We start from the raw sequence: 20,319 nt of genomic DNA, 5'->3' as shown, positions 1-20,319 counted from the left end.
CTATGCAGACAGCATAAGGCAAGTACATTAGGCTTGGCTGTAAATTGCTATGCAAATTGAGTTTACCAAATCATGTAACCAGACTGTCAGACTAAGCATTTCCAGTCTTAGAATTTAATTCTGTTTCTTTAAAAAAACAAAAATAAAACTACACTTCTCTGGAGGTGGAGAGAAATCAAGTAGCTTTTTCTGGGTAATGCAGCAGCAGTGAACATAGGGGCTCACGTGTAATATGGCAGTGGCCACATTTCATATTACCTTTTTCCTCTTCGCATAAGACAGTCATGCTTTGAAGGGAGAGTTCTTATAAATTAAATTCCCTGCCACCAGAGCAAGTTTGTGCCCACAAACCAAAGTGAGAGCATTTTATGTAGCAGGAGTGCTGCAATTAAGAGAACAATTTACTATATTAAAAAAATTGTAAAAGTAGAAAAGGGGAGGGAGGGCAGTCAAGTTTTTTCTCTAATGAAATAGAAAATTGAGTGGAAAATGAACAACTGGAGTGATTTTGTTTATGTCGACAAGACCTGACAGTGAAAGTGTGATTCCTCAGTATGGCAGAGAACAGCACTTGCTGGTTTCCTCCTTTTGAAGAAATGACTGAGAATGAATTATTTGTGTATGCTAGACACTGCTTTTAGAATAATAGTAACTGAATGCAATTTTTGGGAGTCCTTTGGGTGCTAAGGTAGGTGATTGTCCTATAAAAAGGGAGTCATCTAGATGATTTTAAATCTGATTCCATCTGGTAAATTTGTCCAAGCAGGACAAAACCATATTGTGCAACTATGCTTTAACACTACATTTCAATAATCTCTCTCAATGGCCATCAAAGAGTACTGTTTCCATATCCTTTTCTGTAAAATGGAGAGAATTAGAAGCTCACCTACAGAGGTGTTGTGAAGTTTAACTAGTGACTATAATATGCTTATGATTAAAAATAGTAATAGGTTAAAAAAAATCAGCACAAACTTTGGAATGCCATTATTTTTATTGTTTGTATAGCAAAAGTTACCAAATGCATAGAACCTAAACATGCATTTTTTTTTAAAAAAAAAAGTGAATTCCTACCATTATTGTAGTAAATAGGACCAGGATTTCACCAATTATGGACAGGGGCTAGCATGAACCAGGAAATGGGGGTCACAAACAAGTACCTCTGCTGGCCCTATCAGTTTCTGCAGAATTTAAGCATTGAAGTTTTAGGCTGGATACTTTTGAAGATAATCTTCTGAACATTACTCAATTAAATGCTCTCTTCCCCTGTCTTCCCCAGTCCTCTTAATGGAATGTTTAGTCTGAAACCTAACATTGTCACTGACTGTTTCAGTAAAAACACTTACCTACTGTGAAATTTTGTGTGGGGCTAAAATACAGCATTTCCTCCTCCCAGTTATACAGGAAGTTGGCTCAATTCAAACAAACCTCTCCATTTCACATCACTAAGATGTGAAGATTAAAGCACGGATGAGATTTGCTTGTAGAAGATAGTCTCTGTCCCAAGGGTTTTATGATATAAGAATAGAAGCTCCCAGCCAAGGAATAGAAGACATATATCCAATTACATAGCAAGGCTCATTCTAAACTTATTCAAATACATAATAGCAAAAATTATGATAAAGTGGTTACCTACCTCTCTATAACTCTTGTTCTTCAAGATGTTGCACCTATCTGTTCTACTGTAGGTGTGTGCATACCTTGTGCACTGTTGTTGGAGAACTTTTTTCCTCAGTGGTACCTCTTGGGGTGGCTTGAGCACCCTCTCTTAACACGTGTGCTAGAATAAGAGATGGAGTCATCCCCATTCCCCCTCAGTTCCTTCATATGGGCTAGACACTGATAGAGAGAGGGGAGGGAGTGTGGGTTGTAGAATGGACAGTTGCAATGTATCTCAAAGAACAACACCATGTTTAAGACCTAAGTTCACTGTAAGCTGTGTGGCTGCGCAGGAGGCTATCAAGGGCTGCGCAGGCGGGGGGAGAGACCCCTACCCAGGCCCACCACAGTTGCTGGGGAGAGGAGCCCCTCTGCCAGCCTGGTCCAGCCTTGCTGGAACTGCCCAGGAGAGGCACCTCTCCCCTGGCCCAGCCCAGCCTGGCCCAGCCCCACCAGAGCTGCTGCAGCCAGAGAGAGCGGTGCCTCTCACCTGGGCCTGTGCTGCTGTGGTGAGAGAGGGCTGGTGGGAGTCATCTCTTCCCACCACAGCCCTGGGGGCAGCCTGTATCCCAAACACCTCATCCCCAGAGCCTGCACCCCCTGTACTCTAAACCTCTGCCCCAGCCCTGAGCCCCTTCCCATACCCTGAACTCCTCATCCCTGGCCCCACCCCAGAGCCTTCACCCCAGCCAGAGCCCTCACCTGCCCCCGCACCCTGACCCTTTGCTCCAGCCCCGAGCCCCCTCCCACACTCCAAACCCCTTGGCCCCACCCCCACCACACATCACTGCCGTAGTGGTGCATATAACAAAATTCATTCTGCATACGGACATAAAATGTTAGAGGAAACACTGCTTAAGACCCATTAATCTGATGTTACAAGCACTTAGGAAGTGGGATAAACAATTTGTAAACAAAAGGTGGGAAACAAATAGAACAGGTACACCACCTTCGACCAATGCATCAAAATGTCTGTTTGGATGAAGGGGCTGGACAAGATGAGCCCACTGATGCTGAAGAGTGTGGTGGTGGATGTTGTCTTCTATAACCCCTGTACTTTCTCCTCAGCAGATCCTGAGACTTGGAAGCAAAATCCTGGTATCTGCATGGCAGTTGAGGATTAAACTGTTTCCTCTTTGTTACCTGAGTATAGTACCCTATAGATTTTAATGTCGCCCTGGAATCTTTTAGGCTTTTAGGTCCTCGATGGTCTCCTGGACTTCTGAGAAGATTCCAGATGACTGTAACTATGAACATCTCATATGGTGATGCCAGGGTTTGAGCTGCCATGTTTGAGCTGCCATGTTTGTGCCATCTAAACTGTCCCGACCAGCAGTTCTGCCAACTAGGTTGTCCTCACCCACTATTACTTCAAAATCCTGCCTATGGTCCTCTGGTAACTTGTCTTTAAATTTTATAATGCTGTCCCAAAGATTGAAGTCATAGTAGCTCAGCAGTGCCTGCTGGTTTGCAATCCTGAGTTGCAGATCCCCTGTAGAAGAAAGGTTGCATCCAACAAGTCCAGCCTCTTGAAAACTTTGCCTTTGGCTGTCGATGGGTGGTGTCCTTGTTCATTAGCATGCTCTCCTGTTCATTAGCAACTGCCACCACCAAAGAACGTACGGAAGGGTTAAAGTATAAATGGTCATACCCCTTAAGGGGATATAGTATCTCTGTTCAGCTTGCTTTGCTGTTGGGGTAAGGAGAATGGTGTCTGCCACAGTGCCTTAACTGGCTCCATAATGGCTTCATTAATTGGGAGAGCCACTCTGGAAGAATGTCCACTAACTTGTGACAGCTTCCACGCATCTCCTCTGCCTGAATGTCAAGAATAGAGGACACCTTTCTCATTAGATCTTAATGAGCTCTGTGGTCTTCTGATGGTAGTTGCTTCCTTGCTGCCTCAATAGCCTCATCTACCGATGAAGAGGATGCCACAAGATTCTGAGATGGTGGCTGCTTCATGACTTGTGCTGGGGGAAGCTGGCTGACTTCTGGCTGCTCGGTAGTGGGTATCAGAGAATGATGCTGTTGGTGCCGATAACCTGAGCGCAGTCTCAATGACAAAGAACTAGGTGGCTGACGGGGGTCCTAGGGGGAAGAGGGATGCCCCACATGCCCAGAATGGCCACTCATATGGACCTGAGACCCATCCTTGACTGGGCAATTGCTCCTTAGGAGGAGGCCAGTGCTGTAAGTGTGGTATGATGTATAGTTCCCATCTCTGATGGATGGTATGCCCTCTGTCTTGGGTGTCATAAAGATGAATGCACCTCTGAGTCCGACTGAGGAAGAATCCAAAACGTCTGACAATGGGGCACAGGGGCCAGTACCAGTTGGAACTGGGGATGGGTAGTCTGGTACCAGGGATATCATCCTAGGCTTGCCCTTGAACTACACTGGCCTTTGCGGAAGCTTGGGAAGTAACGGTACTATGAGGGAGGCACTGCAAGCATCGGTACTGAGTGTAAACCTTCTTGCGCTGCTGAGGATATTGGTACTGAGAAGCTTAGAAGGTCCCTTGTGGCTGTATAGGCCTCCACATGGTTGAGCTGTGCTCCCAGTGCTGGTAGCTATTCCCCTCATGGAGGTGGGTTTTTTATAGCACTGGGAGAGCTTTAAAGCGGCAGCGCTTTAACATGTCTAGTGAAGACATGCCCCGACCTGCATGAGGCCACACCAGAGGAATTGCTTAACCTTGCCTGGAGACAGCAATGCCCACCCAGACATACCTGGACTTGTGTTTTCCAAGCACATGGACTGAGGGTATAAAACCAAACACAGAGGGCCCATGCTTGGCCTTTCTCCTTTACCCACGTATGCTGCAAGCAACGAGGACACTCTGAAGACTCCAACTGAGGGGACTGGCACAGATTTAAAGGACAAATCTGTATATTAAGGACTGCAATATGCAGTGGGGTGAGAAAAACTGCTTAATCTAGATGTTGCCTAGTCTAACAAGGTTGAGAGTTTAGACTGCATGCTTATATTTTATTTTATTTTGGTAACATGCTGACTTTTTGCTTATCACTTAAAATCTATCTCTTGTAGTCAATACACTTTTTACTATCTGTCTTTACCAGTGAGTTTTTATGAAGTGTGTGGCAAATCTGCTCAGGTTTTGCAAAGGCTGGTATATGTACCTTTCCATGGATGAAGTGGTGAACCAATTAATAAATTTGAACTACTCATCTTGAGCAGTGCAAGACGGTCTATTCCTGAGGTATAGTGCTAGGAGCTGGGGGGATCTGGCTGGTACCTCTCTGTGTGATTAATGAGTGGCTCTGGGAGCATTCATGCAATCTAGCTGGCTCTGGGGCTCCACATATGGTTGTGCTGAGTGATAACCGTACCTGGAGGGATTTGCTGCTGATCACTAGCAAGGCATTGTGAGAGACAACCCAGGCAGGAGAAAGTTCAGGGGGCACAGCAGTCCCACAGTCCTAGGCTGCACCCTGGGGATCCTGTCACACCTGGCTATTACTTGTTTCTCACAGGTTTATGCCCCTTGTTTCTCAACTTTTTTTATTCAGCTTTAGAAAAATCATCTGTTCTTTTAAGGCCTGATCCTGCACCATTGACTTCCAATAGGTACAAGATTGAGTCCTTCACTCTGTCCCGGATACCAGTTCAGAGCAACAAGTCTGTTACTCTCATCAAAGGGTGAGAGGCTGGCAGCAAATCAAAAGTTACAAAGCTGCAGCTGACTGTCTATTTTAAGTGTTATCCTTAGCTGAAGTTACTTAATGATGCTGGGCAAGTATTTTAGGAAGGGTGCTTTTGTATACAGCTTAATGGGTACTTGCTGGATTCTGTTTATGACCTTTGAATATTTAAAATGTTACAAACATACTTATATACTTATAACTACTGGGATAGACCATCAAAGAAATCCAAGTAAATATATTATTGGCTCATGTTATTTCCGTGATTTTGCTCTTTGTCACTGATTTCTGAATCGACAGGAGAAGATGCCCACAGTTAACACTGAGGACAGCTAATTACCATCTCTAGTGTTGGTGAATAAAGTGGCATTTGGATTTCCCTTGCAGATGTCATATTTCTATAGTCCATTAATTCAAACTGATTTAATTTGGGAATTCTTGTGAACCTAACTTGTGGCTTGTTAATGAGTCACAAAAATATTTTGTGTTCCCAAGAAATTATTAATATTACAATTATGCCTAGACACTTACACTGAGCTGAAGAGCCATAGGTCTGGGTACTATACAAAGTGTAAGAGATTACAGTCTAAGGTCCTGATTCTCCATGTGTTTGCTCATTTAAATTTACAGTGGTGAGTAGTTGCATTGATTGTACAATAGTAAAATTAATCATGTACGTAAATGGTCATCTCAGAGCCTAATGTATGCAAAATGTGAGGAAAGGGACATAACATACAAGCAGAGTGATGTAATGACTTGAAGTGTCAATCCATTTTTTTATTTTGTTTTAATTTTTAAATCTGTAAATGCTGCAGTGCAGGGACGTTTTCTATATTGATGTTTGACACATTCAAAAGCCCATCACTGTAGCAAAGGACGTTCTCTACTTCAGTCATGAATGACACTATGTTTAAGTATCCTGGTGATGATTGCATGCAAAAAATAGCTATAGACAGACACAATGTTGCCTTGCAAAGTGCCTGCGGCTACAGCTCCCTGGGCGAATGAGATAGCTTACCAACATAGCCACAGAGAGGACAAAGTGAACAAGCTTTCTTCTCCTTTTCAAGGGTAACGTCATACCATTCCATGTCTGACGTCAAGCACTCAAGGATGACGTAACCATTATACAGCCAATCACAGCTGAAAAGATGACGTAAACGACCTTAGCAACAGGCCCATTCGGAGCGGGCCAATTAGAAAATCGATGGGGGTGGCAGGTAGCCAATGGGATGCGGCGAGGGAGGAAGGCGGCAGGAGGCCGGTCGTCTCCCTCATCTTCCCTCCGACAAGATGGCGGCGGCGCTGGCGGTACTAGCGGCTTTGTGTCCGTTCAGCGCCTGAGCTCGGTTCCGGCCTGGCCGGGGGTACCGAGCAGCGGCGACATGACCGCGGAACCCATGAGGTACGGCCCGAAACACCCTCCCGCCAGGGTCTGACTAGCCCCGCTGAGGAGAGGCGGCTGCGGATACTGTAATCGCTTTCCTCCCACCCGTGGAGTAGAGGCGGCAGCGCCGCTCCCCGCTGCAGGCTGGTACCGCAGGAGGGTGGAGGGGGAGGCTGGGGAAGGAAGGCATCGGCAGGGAAGGCCGCTGGGCTGACTAAGGGATCGCGGCGAGAGGCCGGGCAGGGGGAGGGGAACGGAGGTTAAGTGCGGTCTGGTTGCTGCCTGCGTGCGCGGAACTTACCCCGGCCGGGCTGAGGGAAAGAGGGGCCCGTGGGCGCTTATATTCCTTTCGCCGGTGGGCTTGGGGGCAGTGCTGCGCCACTGGCTCGGCCGGGGCAGGCGCACGGCCTGGTCCTTCTGCCAGTCCCACCGCGGGGCGGAGGGGTCCCCGCTCCGAAGCCTGCGTTCTCAAGGTTGGGGGCGTTGATGCTTCGTTTCCATTCTCTGTCTTGCCCGGAGAGAGCCGGAGCGAGACCTGGCTTGGCAGAGCAGGTGGAGGAGCGGTGCCCTCTCCTGACCCCCAGCCCTGGATAAAGGTTTTTGCGTCAGCGAATGTCTTGGTACTATAGTGGTCCTGCCTCCTCTCCCCTTCTTCCCCAACGTGTTTATCCCACAGTGAAAGTCCCTTCTCCTTTACTGCCCCTCCACAGTAAAGGATCTATGTTTACATCACAATCAGTGTCTGCCACCGCAGGAAAGCTGATCTTCACACAAGGTGTTCACCCTAAGCATCATTCTAGACAGACTTTTCTCTAGCTTGCAGACTGGAAACGTTTTCTCTTCCCTCCCAGCAGGGGAGGCTTCTTGCAGTTCTTTGCTTTCTAGGACCTACTTTTGTCTGCTGTGTTTAATTCCTTCCTTGCTGCATACAGTAAATTATGCTGTGCCAGGCCACAGATCAGCTTCAGTGCTGACAGAAAGGTGCTATGTTTTACTATTAATACATATTTAGTTTTCTGTGCCTTACAGCATACAGACATTTCAGGGGAAGGTGACCAAGGAGCATGGTCCATCAACTGCACAGCACTCTGAATGCTTAAGACATGATATGAATAATAAACAAATGATTGTCAGTTAACCTTCATGATTGTTGACTAGCCTTGTCCACAAAATCAAAACAAAAATTGAAGGAAAAGTAGCATCACATGAACTTGTATTATGATCCTCAGTAAAGATTCTTAAGTAGTCTTAGGTGTGTACATGGATTTTTTTTGCTCTGTAGCGCTAAACTCTTTTTGACATCTTTGCAGTTGGTAGCACATTAATATTACAACATCCTCTTAGTGAAGTTTGGGTTTGATTACATTTCTATTTGTTTGTATTATTTTTCAGTCAGAACAAAAGGAGGAGCTGATTTTTTCCTTTGCTTTCCCTTGTTTGGGTAGTTGTTCATAATTTACCATAAACTCCCAGTCGAGTTTCTGCCAGTACTGATAGGAATGGTAATTTTCTCCCTTTCTATATTCCCTGCCCTGAGAGCCTTTTAATTTCTTAATTAGCTGTGCCTGAAGGCCTCTAGCAGTGTAAACAAAATTATTAACACAGTTAACATAAAGCAGGTTGACCAAATCCAGGAGGAGAAACTACAACAAACAAGCTGTCCCTAACATAAAATAGGGTGACCTTAAACGGATACACCATCACAGGGTCTGCGTTGTATATACATTTTTTTATTTTAAATTAATTGATTTATTATTTTACAGAAGGAGTGATCTCCTCAGACCCCTCTCCCCAAACACTCTCCATGAGCCTTTGGGTCATGATCTCCAAAGTTTGGGAAACACTGGTTTGAAATGTTCAATATGAGAATATAAAACAGAAGCAGTGTAGTCACTGGAACAAATTATCTCTTAAAGCAAGGGTTCTAACCCTTTTTCTTGCTGAGTCCCCCTCAACATGCTATATAAACTCCACGGCCCATCTGTGCCACACCAACTGTTTTTCTGCATATAAAAGCCAGGGCCAGCATTAGGGGGTATCAAACAGAGCAGTTGCCTGGGGCCCCATGCAGCTACATTGCTCAGGGTTCAGGGCACTGGGCTTCAGACCTATCCAGTGGGGCTTCAGCTTTGTGCCCTGGGCCCCAGTGAGTCTGATGCTGGCCCTACTTGGCAGACCCTCTGAGGCTTGCTTGCGGCCTCCCAGGGAGCCCTGGAAGACTCGTTGAGAATCACTGTCTTAAAGGATCCTTCATGAGTAATGGTAACACACTGGTTTGGGTGGGTGGATGTGAGAGATTTGGTATAGGAGGGTGTAACAAATTTGAAGTTATTTTCTTAAAGGAAGAAATTAGTCACGGAATTTTTCTGTGCTGGTAGAATGGGGTGAAAAATTGACAACTTTGGAATGTACTTAGAAATATTTACAAAATATTTACAAAAAGTCAAACAATATTAAAGAGAGTTTATGGAATAGAAAATACCTACTGCTGGCTTCTTTCAAATTAAATTATTGCTGCATTACACAACATGCATCATGTCATGCTGCAGCATCACTCATTCAGAGTAAACGGATGCCTTACCTTAAGAAAGAAAAGTGAGATCAAGTTTCCCACCAAGATTTTAGGGCAAATCTCTCAACATATGCTCTGTACAAGACAAATCTTTAATGTATTATCTTAAAAGCTAAAGCAAAGTTGTTAGTTCTATTGAACTATGCATTATTCATCTGTAGCATCATTAAGGCTACTTTGAAAAAAGGCCATTTACTCAGCAGAAGACAGGTGAATTTTCTATAAAGGTGTTGTACGAAGTCTTTTCTAACTACAGAAGAAACATTTTAAAATAATTCCCTTTCACGGTTTTCTCTGTCTTCATATTTCTTTGAGTTCCTCATAGTCTACTCAAACTTCACATCTGTTCTGGGAATATCTTGGACGTAGGCCACTTCTGAATGTTTAACATTAAACATCTAGTTAGTTAGTTCTCCTTATTTGTCATAACCTTAGTGCCTCCCCAAGATTAGCAGCAGAACTGCTCAGTTACTTTCATTTTAAACACTAGCAACCTGGGTTACAAAAGCATGACCCCAAAAAAATCTGTTTTCAGTAAAATTTCATTTTTATCTGGGTTTCCAATCAGTTCTATCCCTGACTTGCCAGCTGTGCTCTGTACCAGAAAAGATGAACCAGAAGAGCTTGCTGGACAGCATTAGGCACTGGAGTGGACTGTGAGGTGATACCAAGCAGTGAGCAGAGATGCAGGAGTCAGAGAGAGAGAACGGGGCTTGTGGGAGAGAATGGGGTTAAGCAGGGATGATTAAAGGGAGCAGGGGCGGCGCCAGGCACCAGCACGCCAAGCACGTGCCTGGGGCAGCAAGCCACGGGGGCGCTCTGCTGGTCGCCGCGACGACGGCAGGCAGGTTGCCTTCGGCGGCATGCCTGCGGAGAGTCCACTGGTCCCGCGGCTTCAGCGGATCTCCCGCAGGCATGCCGCCGAATCCGAGGGACTGGGGACCTCCTGCAGGCAAGCTGCCGAAGGCAACCTGCCTGCTGTGCTTAGGGCGGCAAAATACCTAGAGCCGCCCCTAAAAGGGAGAGTCACCCATGTCACAGTTTCTGTGCCAAGGCATTAGTACAGTGGCACAGTTTCTGTGCCAAGACAGTACATCAAGGGCTACCCTCATACTGCTGCTCTCCTCTCCACCTCTTCTCCTGGTTCAAGTCAGCTTAAGACCAATTTTTTAATCATATTCCCTGCTTACTTTCCATGGTGTCCTACAACTTCATGCCTCATACACAACCCTACTTACCCATTGAACAAAGGCTGCAAGTTGTTCAAGATGAAATATATTTGGGCTACGGATTATGAAAAGCAGGTAGTTCAGGCTGAGAAGGGGAGTTAATAAGTGGATCAGAGCTGGGCATTGAATGACTTTACTGCTTATTTTCTTGCTGTTTAGAGTTTAGGACTGGCATCAAACATATGGGCCAGAACCAGCCCAACTGATGTATTTATGTAGCCTACGTGACATTCAGATTGTGCAAAACACCAGCTTTCATTTAAAAAAAAAAAAAAGTTTATAGCCCTCTCGGTTTTGAAGAAAATCTTCTAAATGTGAAAAACAGCAGTAAAGAGATGTAATAATGCCTTCTCAAATTTGCAAACAATCTAAAACAATGGCTTAGAACAATGAACTCCCATATCCCCTATTAATCTCAATGGAATGGCAACAAAAACATTTTAATGCGAACACTAGCTCTTGCACTGCTGATTATTTTAACAGATGGAAATGGATGGGAGTGAAGCTCACAGGAGGGGTACAGGGAATAGAAGTTGCTGCAGGAAAGGAAAGACGAGAAAAAGTAGAGGAGATACAAAAAGACAAGGCAGCAGGAGAGAAACAGAGAAAGAAGGGTAAAAAAGGAAGAAAAACAAAAGGTAGAAACAGTAGCAGCTCAAACAAGGAGAGGAGCATATTTTCATTGTAGACTAGTGCAGAGTAAGTGTGTGTTACTCGCTGCGGAAGAAACCGCATGAAACCTGTATCTATCTGTGCCTGGATTTATCTTAGCAAAAAACATTCTTTATTAAAAGTGTATTTTGTGTGAGGCAAAGTGCAGGTGCAAATGCACATAGTCCATGACAAAACATGTCACTGAGTTGGAATATTGGATATATCTGCAGTAATCATGAAGGCCTTAGTGTAATGCTGAGCCTCACATGACCATATTTCATGTCATTGGACCTCAGTTCTGGCTAATGGGTGATAGAGAAAGATAAACTGGTTTGTGAATAGGGCAGTGGCAAGTTGTTCCAATGATAGCTAAGAAGGAAAAAAAAAATACAGAAATATAATGGCAAACATGATGTATTGTTTTACACTGATTTGAAACCGTGGTATGTAGTGTGCTCTGAAGTTCTAACTGCAGAGTATATGGTGCCTTCAAAGTTCTTGTAACATTTAGAGACCAGACAGCTGTCACTGAAAGATAAAACTAAGACTTTTTTTTTTTTTTTTCTTCAGAGAAAGCTTGAAGCCTTGAAAAATCAACAAGGCTTGATTACTCAGACTAGCAGTGTCAACACCAGTGCCCTTCAGGCAACTTATTTGGTGTGTCTGCAAACCACACAGTGGTGTATGGTGTATATCAGGGGTCTCAAACTCAAATGACCACAAGGGCCGCATGAGGACTAGTGCTTTGGCCCGAGGGCCACGTCACTGACACCCACCCCTGGCTGCCCCTGGCCCTGCCCCCACTCCACTCCTTCCATGAGGCCCCGCCCCGTCTCTTCCCTGCTCCCATTCCAACCCCTTCCCCAAAGTCCTCACCCCAACTCTGCCCCCTCCCTTCCCCCAGGGGGTACAGGAGGGGAGCGGGCTGTGGCAGGGGCTCAGGGCAGCGAGTTGAGGTATGGGGTGCAGGAGGGGTGAGGGGTGTGGCAGGGGGCTCAGGGCAGGGGGTTGGGGTGCAGGAGGGGTGCGAGCTCTGGCCTGGCGCCGCTTATCTAGAGCGACTCTGGGGTGGCAGCACTGCACATTGTGGCCAGGGCAGGCTCTCTGCCTGCCTGCCCTGGCCCGGCTCCACTCTGCTCCGCTCCAGGAAGCAGGGGAAAACAGCACCATGTGCTGCTCTTGCTGGTCCTCCAGGTACCTCCCCTAAAAGCTCCCATTGGCTGTTTCCCTGTTCCTGGCCAATGGGAGCTGCAGGGGGTGGAGCCTAGAAGGGAGAGCACAGAGCCCTCTACTCCCCCCCCCCCCCCCCCGCCACCCTGCCTGGGGCTGCAGGGCCATAGTTCCAGCTGCTGGCGGGGCTCGTACTGCCATGTGGCAGGCAGAGGGGCGGGGGGGGGCGCAGGAGGGGGAGCACGGGGAGCTTGACGGGCTGCATGAAAGAACCCTGCGGGCCGCGTGTTTGAAACCCCTGGTGTATATGATTGTTTCAGAATTTTGTTAGGGTTAGAAACATCTACCAGATAACGTGGTTTCTCATGTTTGTGACGTGGGTGAAAATATGAGAGAAACTGCTTTCATAACTTTGGAAAAGTCTCTAGCTGGCAGTTCAGCTGGATGAGTCAAAAGAAGTCTGAAGATATCTCTACACGGGGAAGGATACTTCAAGCCTCTCCCCACTCTCCCTCCACCTCCGCGCCCCCCCCCCCCCTCGCGAAAGACAAAAGTTTTGCTAATGCAATGGCAGTGTGAATGCAGCTTTGTCTCCTACTGACAACGCTAACATCGCCAGTGGGGCTGGAAGTATTTGGTGGGCAAAAGTGCAACAAAATACTGACAAAATGCTGACAGAGTATTTGCACATGCTGACTTTTAATGACAAGGCTCTGTCGAGACAGCCTTGCTGCTAAAAGCTGCATAGTGTAGACAAGCCCTAAGATACTGCCTGATCTGAGGGGTGGTTTGATATCTCTGGTGCTACACAGCTAATTTTTGTAAGGCAGGTTTCTGATGGTTCTGTTGGAGACTTGATCTTCTGTAAAGCACAACAGTAGAATGCCATTCAAGATATTTCAAAATGTATTTAGACTTCCACATTTAGCAGGAGCTATGTATGATAATCTGGATGCATAGTGCCAAAGTGGTGACAGATAAGGGTAGTGTACTAGTCCGCTGATCCAGAACATCACACCAAATACATCCCTGCCTCACTGTTTCATAAACTGCTAAACTGTTGATAAGAAAATGCCTGAATATCTGTGTCAGGTCATAGATGAATTCAGAACTTTTGCATTGTTCTGTAACTACCAACAATGCTTTCAGACTGAAGAGTTGTGAGACTATTTTCCTCCTGTCTCATACATGGCAAAGAGATGTAGTGACAAGTGAAGTGTTAACTTGATTCTTTTAATTACAAGCAAAAGTGGAGATTTCCCATAATAATCAACAATCTCCCTGTAGTGAGGGGGTGTGGCCTTCCTCCCAGACGGACAGGGAAACTTCCTCACCTAGCCCCTGGTGGGCAGAGCCAGGGCATCGACACCCGCCCAACTGGAAATAAAAGGGCAGAACAGGAACCAGAAGTATAATGGGTAGGCCCTCAAGCTCAGTTGGGCGAGAGTCATCAGAGGAGAAGGACTTCTCCCACCTGCTGCTAGAGATTAAGCCTGACGGACACCACTACAGCACCAAAGCCCTGGAGGAGCTGCCAGGTGCTGAGGATGCTGAGGAGCTGTTAGGGCTGCTATTAGCTGTCTACTCCGGGAAGACTGATGATGACCCTGAGACCTGAGTACAGCACAATGGGAGTGTAGGAAGTAGCCCAGGGGAACCAGATTATGATCTGGTTGTATTGTGACCTGAAACAAGGTCAGCATGTTTTGAGCAGATCCCCATTGACCAGTGACGGAACACTCCATCCAGCCCTTGGCTGGGACCCGATTAAGTTGAGTGGTCTCAGATCCCCATACCACTCCACCTCTGGGATGGCAGCCACCCTATCTCAGGCCAAGATGCCCGCATTAGTCTGCTGTCTGCCGGAGCTAGGACATCAGACTGTTTGTTAGCTGTCTGCTCAGCCAGAGAGCTGAACACCTAACTGTTTGGTACTCCTCCCTGCCTAGTGGCAGGGTCCCTAGACTCCTTTGCTGCTTTGCCCTGACTGCAAGGCACGGCTACTTAACTGTTTGTTGTTCTGTCCTGCTGGAAGCTCAGGCTGCCAGTGCTAATTCCCCCTGAACTTCACGCCTATAGCAAGGGGATGTGGCCTCCGTCCCAGATGGACAGGCAGGGACGAACCCAACCTCCTACACTACCCTTGCTGACACTAAATAATTAATATAGGTGGTATATTTAGCCTACCTTTTTGACATCTGTGATCACCTGAACCCACTGAACACTTATTTCAGGGCAAAATATGAATGATTCTGCCTGCACAAACAGGGTAGAAACATTCTTTAGAAAATTTGTTCTTCCAAAGTGCAAAGAAAACCTTAGGTGACATTCTGTACCTTGGGGGAACGCCCTGGAACTCCCATATTTCTCATTTATATGATTGTGATTTTGCATATAAAGCAGGCCCTGTGAGTATCAGGGGAAAGGTTATGATCTGCGGGAAGTCATTTCTCTATCCATGTACATATATCATTATTGCCTATGAAGTTATGAGAATTGTTTTGTATGGCTGTCACTAAAACATGCTATAAGTTGGGCACTCTCCTCAGAGGCAATAGAAAGGAAAGTAGCCAACACCAGGGTGGAGTGTCAGACAACCCATCACCAGCCATTGTCCAGCAAAGGAGCTACAATGCAATGACTCATCTGCATGGGGAGATTGCTCAACCTTGTCTGGAGACTCAGCAGTGCTCACCCAGACATGCCTGGACTTGTGTTTTCCACGCACATGGACTGAGGGTATAAAACCGAACACAGGGGCTCATGCTTGGCCTTCCTCCTTCACCCACCTACACTGTAAGCAATAAGGACACTCACAAAACTGAAGACTCCAACTGAGGGGACTGGCACAGATTTCAAGGGTGAAATCTGTGTAAATGTACTATATGCAAATGTATTATGAACTGTGGGGTGAGAAAAGCTGCTTAATGTAGATGTTGCCCAGACTAATAAGGTTGAGAGTTTAGACTGCATGCTTACATTTTCTTTTCTTTTGGTAACTAACTCTGACTTTTTGCCTATCACTTAATATCTGTCTCTTGCAATCAATACATTTGTTTTATTCTTTATCTTTACCAGTGAGTTTGTATGAAGTGTGTGGCAAATCTGCTCAGGTTTTGCAAAGGCTGGTGTAGATCCACTTTCCATTGATGAAGTGGTGAACCAATTAATAAATTTGCACTGCTCAAGATGAGCAGTGCAAGATGGTATATTCCTGAGGTACAGTGCTGGGAGCTGGGGGGATTTGGCTCTGGTGCTTTTCTCTGTGTAATTCATGAGTGGCTCTGGGAGCATTCATGCAATCTAGCTGGCTGTGGGGCTCCACATATGGTTGTGCTGAGAGATCACAGCGCCTGGAGGGGTTTGCTGTTGGTCACTAGCAAGGCATTATGAGAGACAGCCCAGGTTGAAGAGAGTTCAGGGGGCACAGCGGTCTCTCAGTCCCAGGCTGCACCCGGGGGATCCCATCACAGTCATTTTTATCTTCTTTGAGGGAATTTAGGAGGCTATCAGACTATCAAGTACTCATAAATCACCTTTGAAGAGATCTTATGACTTAATTATTAGACTGTTTTTCTACTGTCTCATAGTTGTGGAAAGAAGTTTACCGCTATTGTCTTTACTCTTGATGGTGCTGATGCTGATTGGGTCATTGCAAAAAACTGATGGACTGCTCTTGGGCCAAGACCCACAACTAACTTGTCTATGGAGTTTCTGCTAGAGAATTGTCTGTCTTCTGAAGGAATCACCAGCCATCTTTAGTTGCAGAAGCCATGGAAGTTTTAATCTCACCTTCATCCCTTATTTCCGTAAGTCAGGTTTCTTTTCAGTGGCGATTTTTTTTTTAAATCAAAACTGCCTTTCTATTGGAAGTGAAGTAGAATTGTATCGCCCCAATTCCATTTTGTCTGAAATATCATTCATCAGCAAAGCAGGTTCATTCATCAGATGGAATTGTGAGTGTATATAGTATAGTCTGCACCCAGTTTAACAAGAAGGAGGTGCTTCTCTACTTGAAAGAGGTGAAGAGAAAGTAGAAGTCAGGAAGAATGGTTGTAACTGAGGGTATGTATGAAAGAATTGCACATCACCACCAAGGCAATTCAGATGGATAAAAGCACACTAAGTATAAGAACATAACTTTCCACGTCCAGAATTTCCGTTTTTATGTCCATTTAGCTTCCCCCTTTTCTTTCAACAGGCTGAATATTGAGAAGAATTACAAGTCCTCAAATGTGGATTTTTGTACTCTGAAAAGAAACCTTAGTCCTATATGTATTAGTGAAATGATAACTAAAACTCAGGAATGCGCAGCTGAGAGAAAGAGGTCATATTTATTTTGTGGACTATGAATTGGTTGTCACCTTTGTGGAAACAGGCAGTTCTGGAGCACCGGATGAGGATAGGAGAGCAAGATCAGTTCAGACACGTAATTAAATGAATTTAACAGTAACAGTCTTCACAAAGAATGTGATAGAATAAACTTAATCTTGTTTGGGGGACGTCTTCAGAAAATCTGAATAGGAAGAAGTCTTCAAAATAGTATCTGAGTTGCCTTTGTTATCTTTTTTTTGTTTTACACTGAAATGCTAATTTTTGAAGCATTGATTTGAAGAATGAAACTCTTCAGAGGCAGAAGTGTGTATGGTTTTAGGATGAAATTAAGCTCAGTGCAAATGTGTACTGTATTAAAGACTAAAATAAATTGGGGCCAGGGCGGGGAAGGGAGGAATTGTGGTGGTCAGTGTATATTATCCAAACTCAGGTGAAGTGAAGAGACTTGAGCCTGGATAAGACTGTGAAATAAACATTATGCGGACCAAAGGTGCCTCTGCCTAAACAGTTTTTATGGCTTGTTTACTATCAGCAGTTGCACGTTTAACAGAAACATAGGGCTTCCAAGAAAACTGAGCAGCAATGAAAATTGTGCAGTAAACTGGAGAGAAAATAGAGCAAACCAAGACAATTGATATCTTAAGACTGGTGTGTCCTTGTTTCAGGCATAAATGAAATACAGACCAACCTTTAGACTTTAATGTGAGGAAACACTAACCTGGGACCCTTTGCCGGACCTATTTGGCTGTCGCTAGTCCATGACAAAGATATTTGGCAACGTCCTAGGGAGGCCTTCATTCAAAATGAGGTAATGATGCAGCAGCATAGAGTTTGTTGCAAACAGTTTAGAGGAAAAAACAGAAAATAATAAAAGCAATTTTTGTATTAAATCAGTTAAGTATTTATCTGCCATTGGATGTAATCCTTACTTCTGTATATCTAAAACTGCTTTACATGAAAATGACTATTGCCTGTCTGTTCTTGTTTGGTTTTTTATGCTAGACTTTTGCTTTGATTATGCTTTTGGGGGTGGGGGGTGGGGGAATCTAGCATTACCATATAGCAATGTTTCTTAACCTTTCTGTGCTGGCAACCTCCTTTGGACATTTAAAAAAAAAATTGTCTCCCTGTCGCCCCCACACATTAAGCTTTGGGACTTCAGCTTCTCACAGCTCAGGGCTTCAGTCCAGCATGGGGCTAAAACATGTAAACTAGCTTTGCAGCATCTCCTGTGGCGTGGGGGCCCCAGGCAGTTGCCCAGATTTCTACCCCCTAACACCAGCCCTGCTTGTGACCCTCCTAAATCTCTCCAGTAACCCTTGTGAGGGTCACAACCCCCAGACTGAGAAACATGCTGCCATATGGTATATTTACCCATCAAAGCTCTCTTTATGCGTAACATTCCTACACTTGTTTTCTCTACCTGTTTTTTTCTATTCTCAAGCTTGTCTTAAGTAGTTTTCCTAGTTTATCAACTTCTCAGTTTGGTTATTTGAATAGAAAAATGTTCACCCTTTTAGTGCAACAGTGCAACCTTCAGGAAAACCCATGCTATTGTCAGTTTGGATACCGTCTGAATAAAACTAAATTGTTTAATCTTCCTCCAATAGAGTACAGATTCTCTTAGTGAACTTTTGTTCACCTGTTTTCCATTTCCCTCTTATGAACAATTAGTGTCTCTAGAGAGTCTTTCGCGAGGGATGCTTTCCTTACTCATTATACTCCGAGGGCATTTCATTCATGTCCCCAGGTGTCCTCAAGTTTGCTGGGTATCCTTTGATTAGACCCTGGTGATTATAAAGTCAATTCTTACCAAAATAAGATATTAATCAAGTAATAAGTTAATGAAATCTAAGAATAGCACCTCAGGATATAATACAGTATATGGGACATGGTGCCTGCGCCGTCTCTTTAAAAAAATCAGTGTTGTGATAGTCTGCTATTTTTGAAGATATTCATGTTTGAATTTTCAGGTTGCTACCACACTAAACTTAATTTAAATTGTCCTGGTAATTGAGTCACAGATGTAAGCAAAGACTGACTTGAAACTGCTTAATTAGCATATACATTTGAAATCATTTCCAAAAATGTTCAGTTTTAGCCCAATATTTTGAGCTACCACAACTGCTGCCCCAGTTGAAAACTGTTAGAGTTTTGAACATTGATTAACTACCACAAAGGGCATAACTGAAATTGTTTTATATAGTAGTAAAAACATACCTTTTCTGTTATAGGATGGTTTTGATTTTTTTACAGTGTATTTTGGACTACTGTTTGTATACTATATGGTGTAAGTACTTAGTGCAAGGCAGATTTATTCACTTCTGCTATGACTGGTTATCAGTAAATGAGTAAAATATTTAATTGTATACATTGTCTACTTCAGCCCCTTCAGTGTGTCTGTTTCATGTTCTTAAGTCATTTTTCACGTGTACAACTGTCACACCACAGCCTTGACACATTTTATGGGAGAGTACTCTGTAGTCTCTGCCCTTTTGATGGGGACCTCTGAATTGGGGTAAGGCTCTAGGCATTTTTTCTTCTGGGTGTAGCATCTCTTCAGGGTTATCTATGTGAAAGTACTTTCAGACAGTCTTTTCAGAAATGTTCTCATAAAACAAGATTCATAAAGACGAGAGAGAAAACAACATTTTAAAATCAGTAACTGTATGCATACAGTCCAGTCTTAAACTGAAAACCGTAACTGGGTAGCCTCACTGTAGTTTTACTTAAAATGAAATAAGAATACTTTCAATTTTTGTCTGCTATTAGATCAGGGAACATTTTGGAAACATAACCCCAGGGTCTCTTTCACTTTTCCTTTCTCCCACTCTTCCACTCTCTCCCCTTTCACTCTGGCTATGGCTAGCTTATCATACCAGGCACACTTCAGAGTTATTTACATAAATGTTCTCTCTGATGGGGTCATCATTGCTTTTATGAAATAACAATTGTATATTTTAAAGTCATGCATTCTAATGTCCACTGGTCTTGTTTAAACCGATTCGAGGGGGTTTATTTTATTTACTTTGCCTTTCTTTTTCATATATTTATTGGAAGGTGCTTTCCTGCCATAATAGATTTTTCAGCCCTTGTTTGCATCTCCTCTATCTCTTGTGTGCTTGTCTTACAAAAAGTGTTAACTTTGAAATCAGTTAATTTTCAGCCCCTTAAAGAAATAGTTATATTTCTTTTAGTCATTCCGTCTTATCAGAATCCCAACTGTAGATGAAATATGAATTCACAGATGCAAAGTCCATCACATTGTAATTTACCACTTAACTGACATTTTTGGAAGTAAACATATTTCAATATTGTAAATACTTAATACTGAACAGACATTGGTCACTATTGACACAGGCTATACGCAGCAGTGATTTTTGAGGTGAAGAAAATCACTCTTGTTACCATTCACTTTAGCCATCTAACTCCCCAGAATTTTAATTGTGTGAAATTGCGGGATTTGAAAGAGGCGAGGTTGGTGAGGTAATATCTTTTATTAGACCAACTTTTGTTGGTGAAAGAGACAAGATTTTGAGCTACACAGTGCACTTTTTCAGGTCAAAGATACTACCTCATCCACTTTGTCTCTCCCTTTTGTGAAATGGAAGTTATAGAGGATGGGAGAGTAAAGTGAATTAGTACTCCTAT

General features: G+C 44.2%; 1 protein-coding gene across 6 annotated transcripts in view; it reads left to right on the top strand.

Moving 5' to 3' along the window:
- The first annotated feature begins 6,538 nt into the window (after nucleotides 1-6,538).
- ATRX (ATRX chromatin remodeler) overlaps nucleotides 6,539-20,319 on the top strand; it is a 146,602-nt gene continuing 132,821 nt past the window's right edge. For 3 of the 6 annotated variants that reach the window (XM_030575146.1, XM_030575151.1, XM_030575153.1), the window contains exon 1: nucleotides 6,539-6,726. In XM_030575146.1, the coding sequence (XP_030431006.1) occupies nucleotides 6,554-6,726 (173 nt within the window). In that variant the 5' untranslated portion in view covers nucleotides 6,539-6,553. Of the gene's footprint in view, nucleotides 6,727-11,733; nucleotides 11,821-15,923; nucleotides 16,143-17,333; nucleotides 17,477-20,319 lie in introns of all 6 variants that reach the window. The other 3 variants (XM_030575147.1, XM_030575148.1, XM_030575149.1) reach the window with 3 other exon arrangements.

The sequence above is a fragment of the Gopherus evgoodei genome, chromosome 9 (genome assembly GCF_007399415.2).
Source record: "Gopherus evgoodei ecotype Sinaloan lineage chromosome 9, rGopEvg1_v1.p, whole genome shotgun sequence".
Taxonomy (NCBI): Eukaryota; Metazoa; Chordata; order Testudines; family Testudinidae; genus Gopherus; species Gopherus evgoodei.
This window is presented reverse-complemented; position numbering and strand designations above follow the sequence as displayed.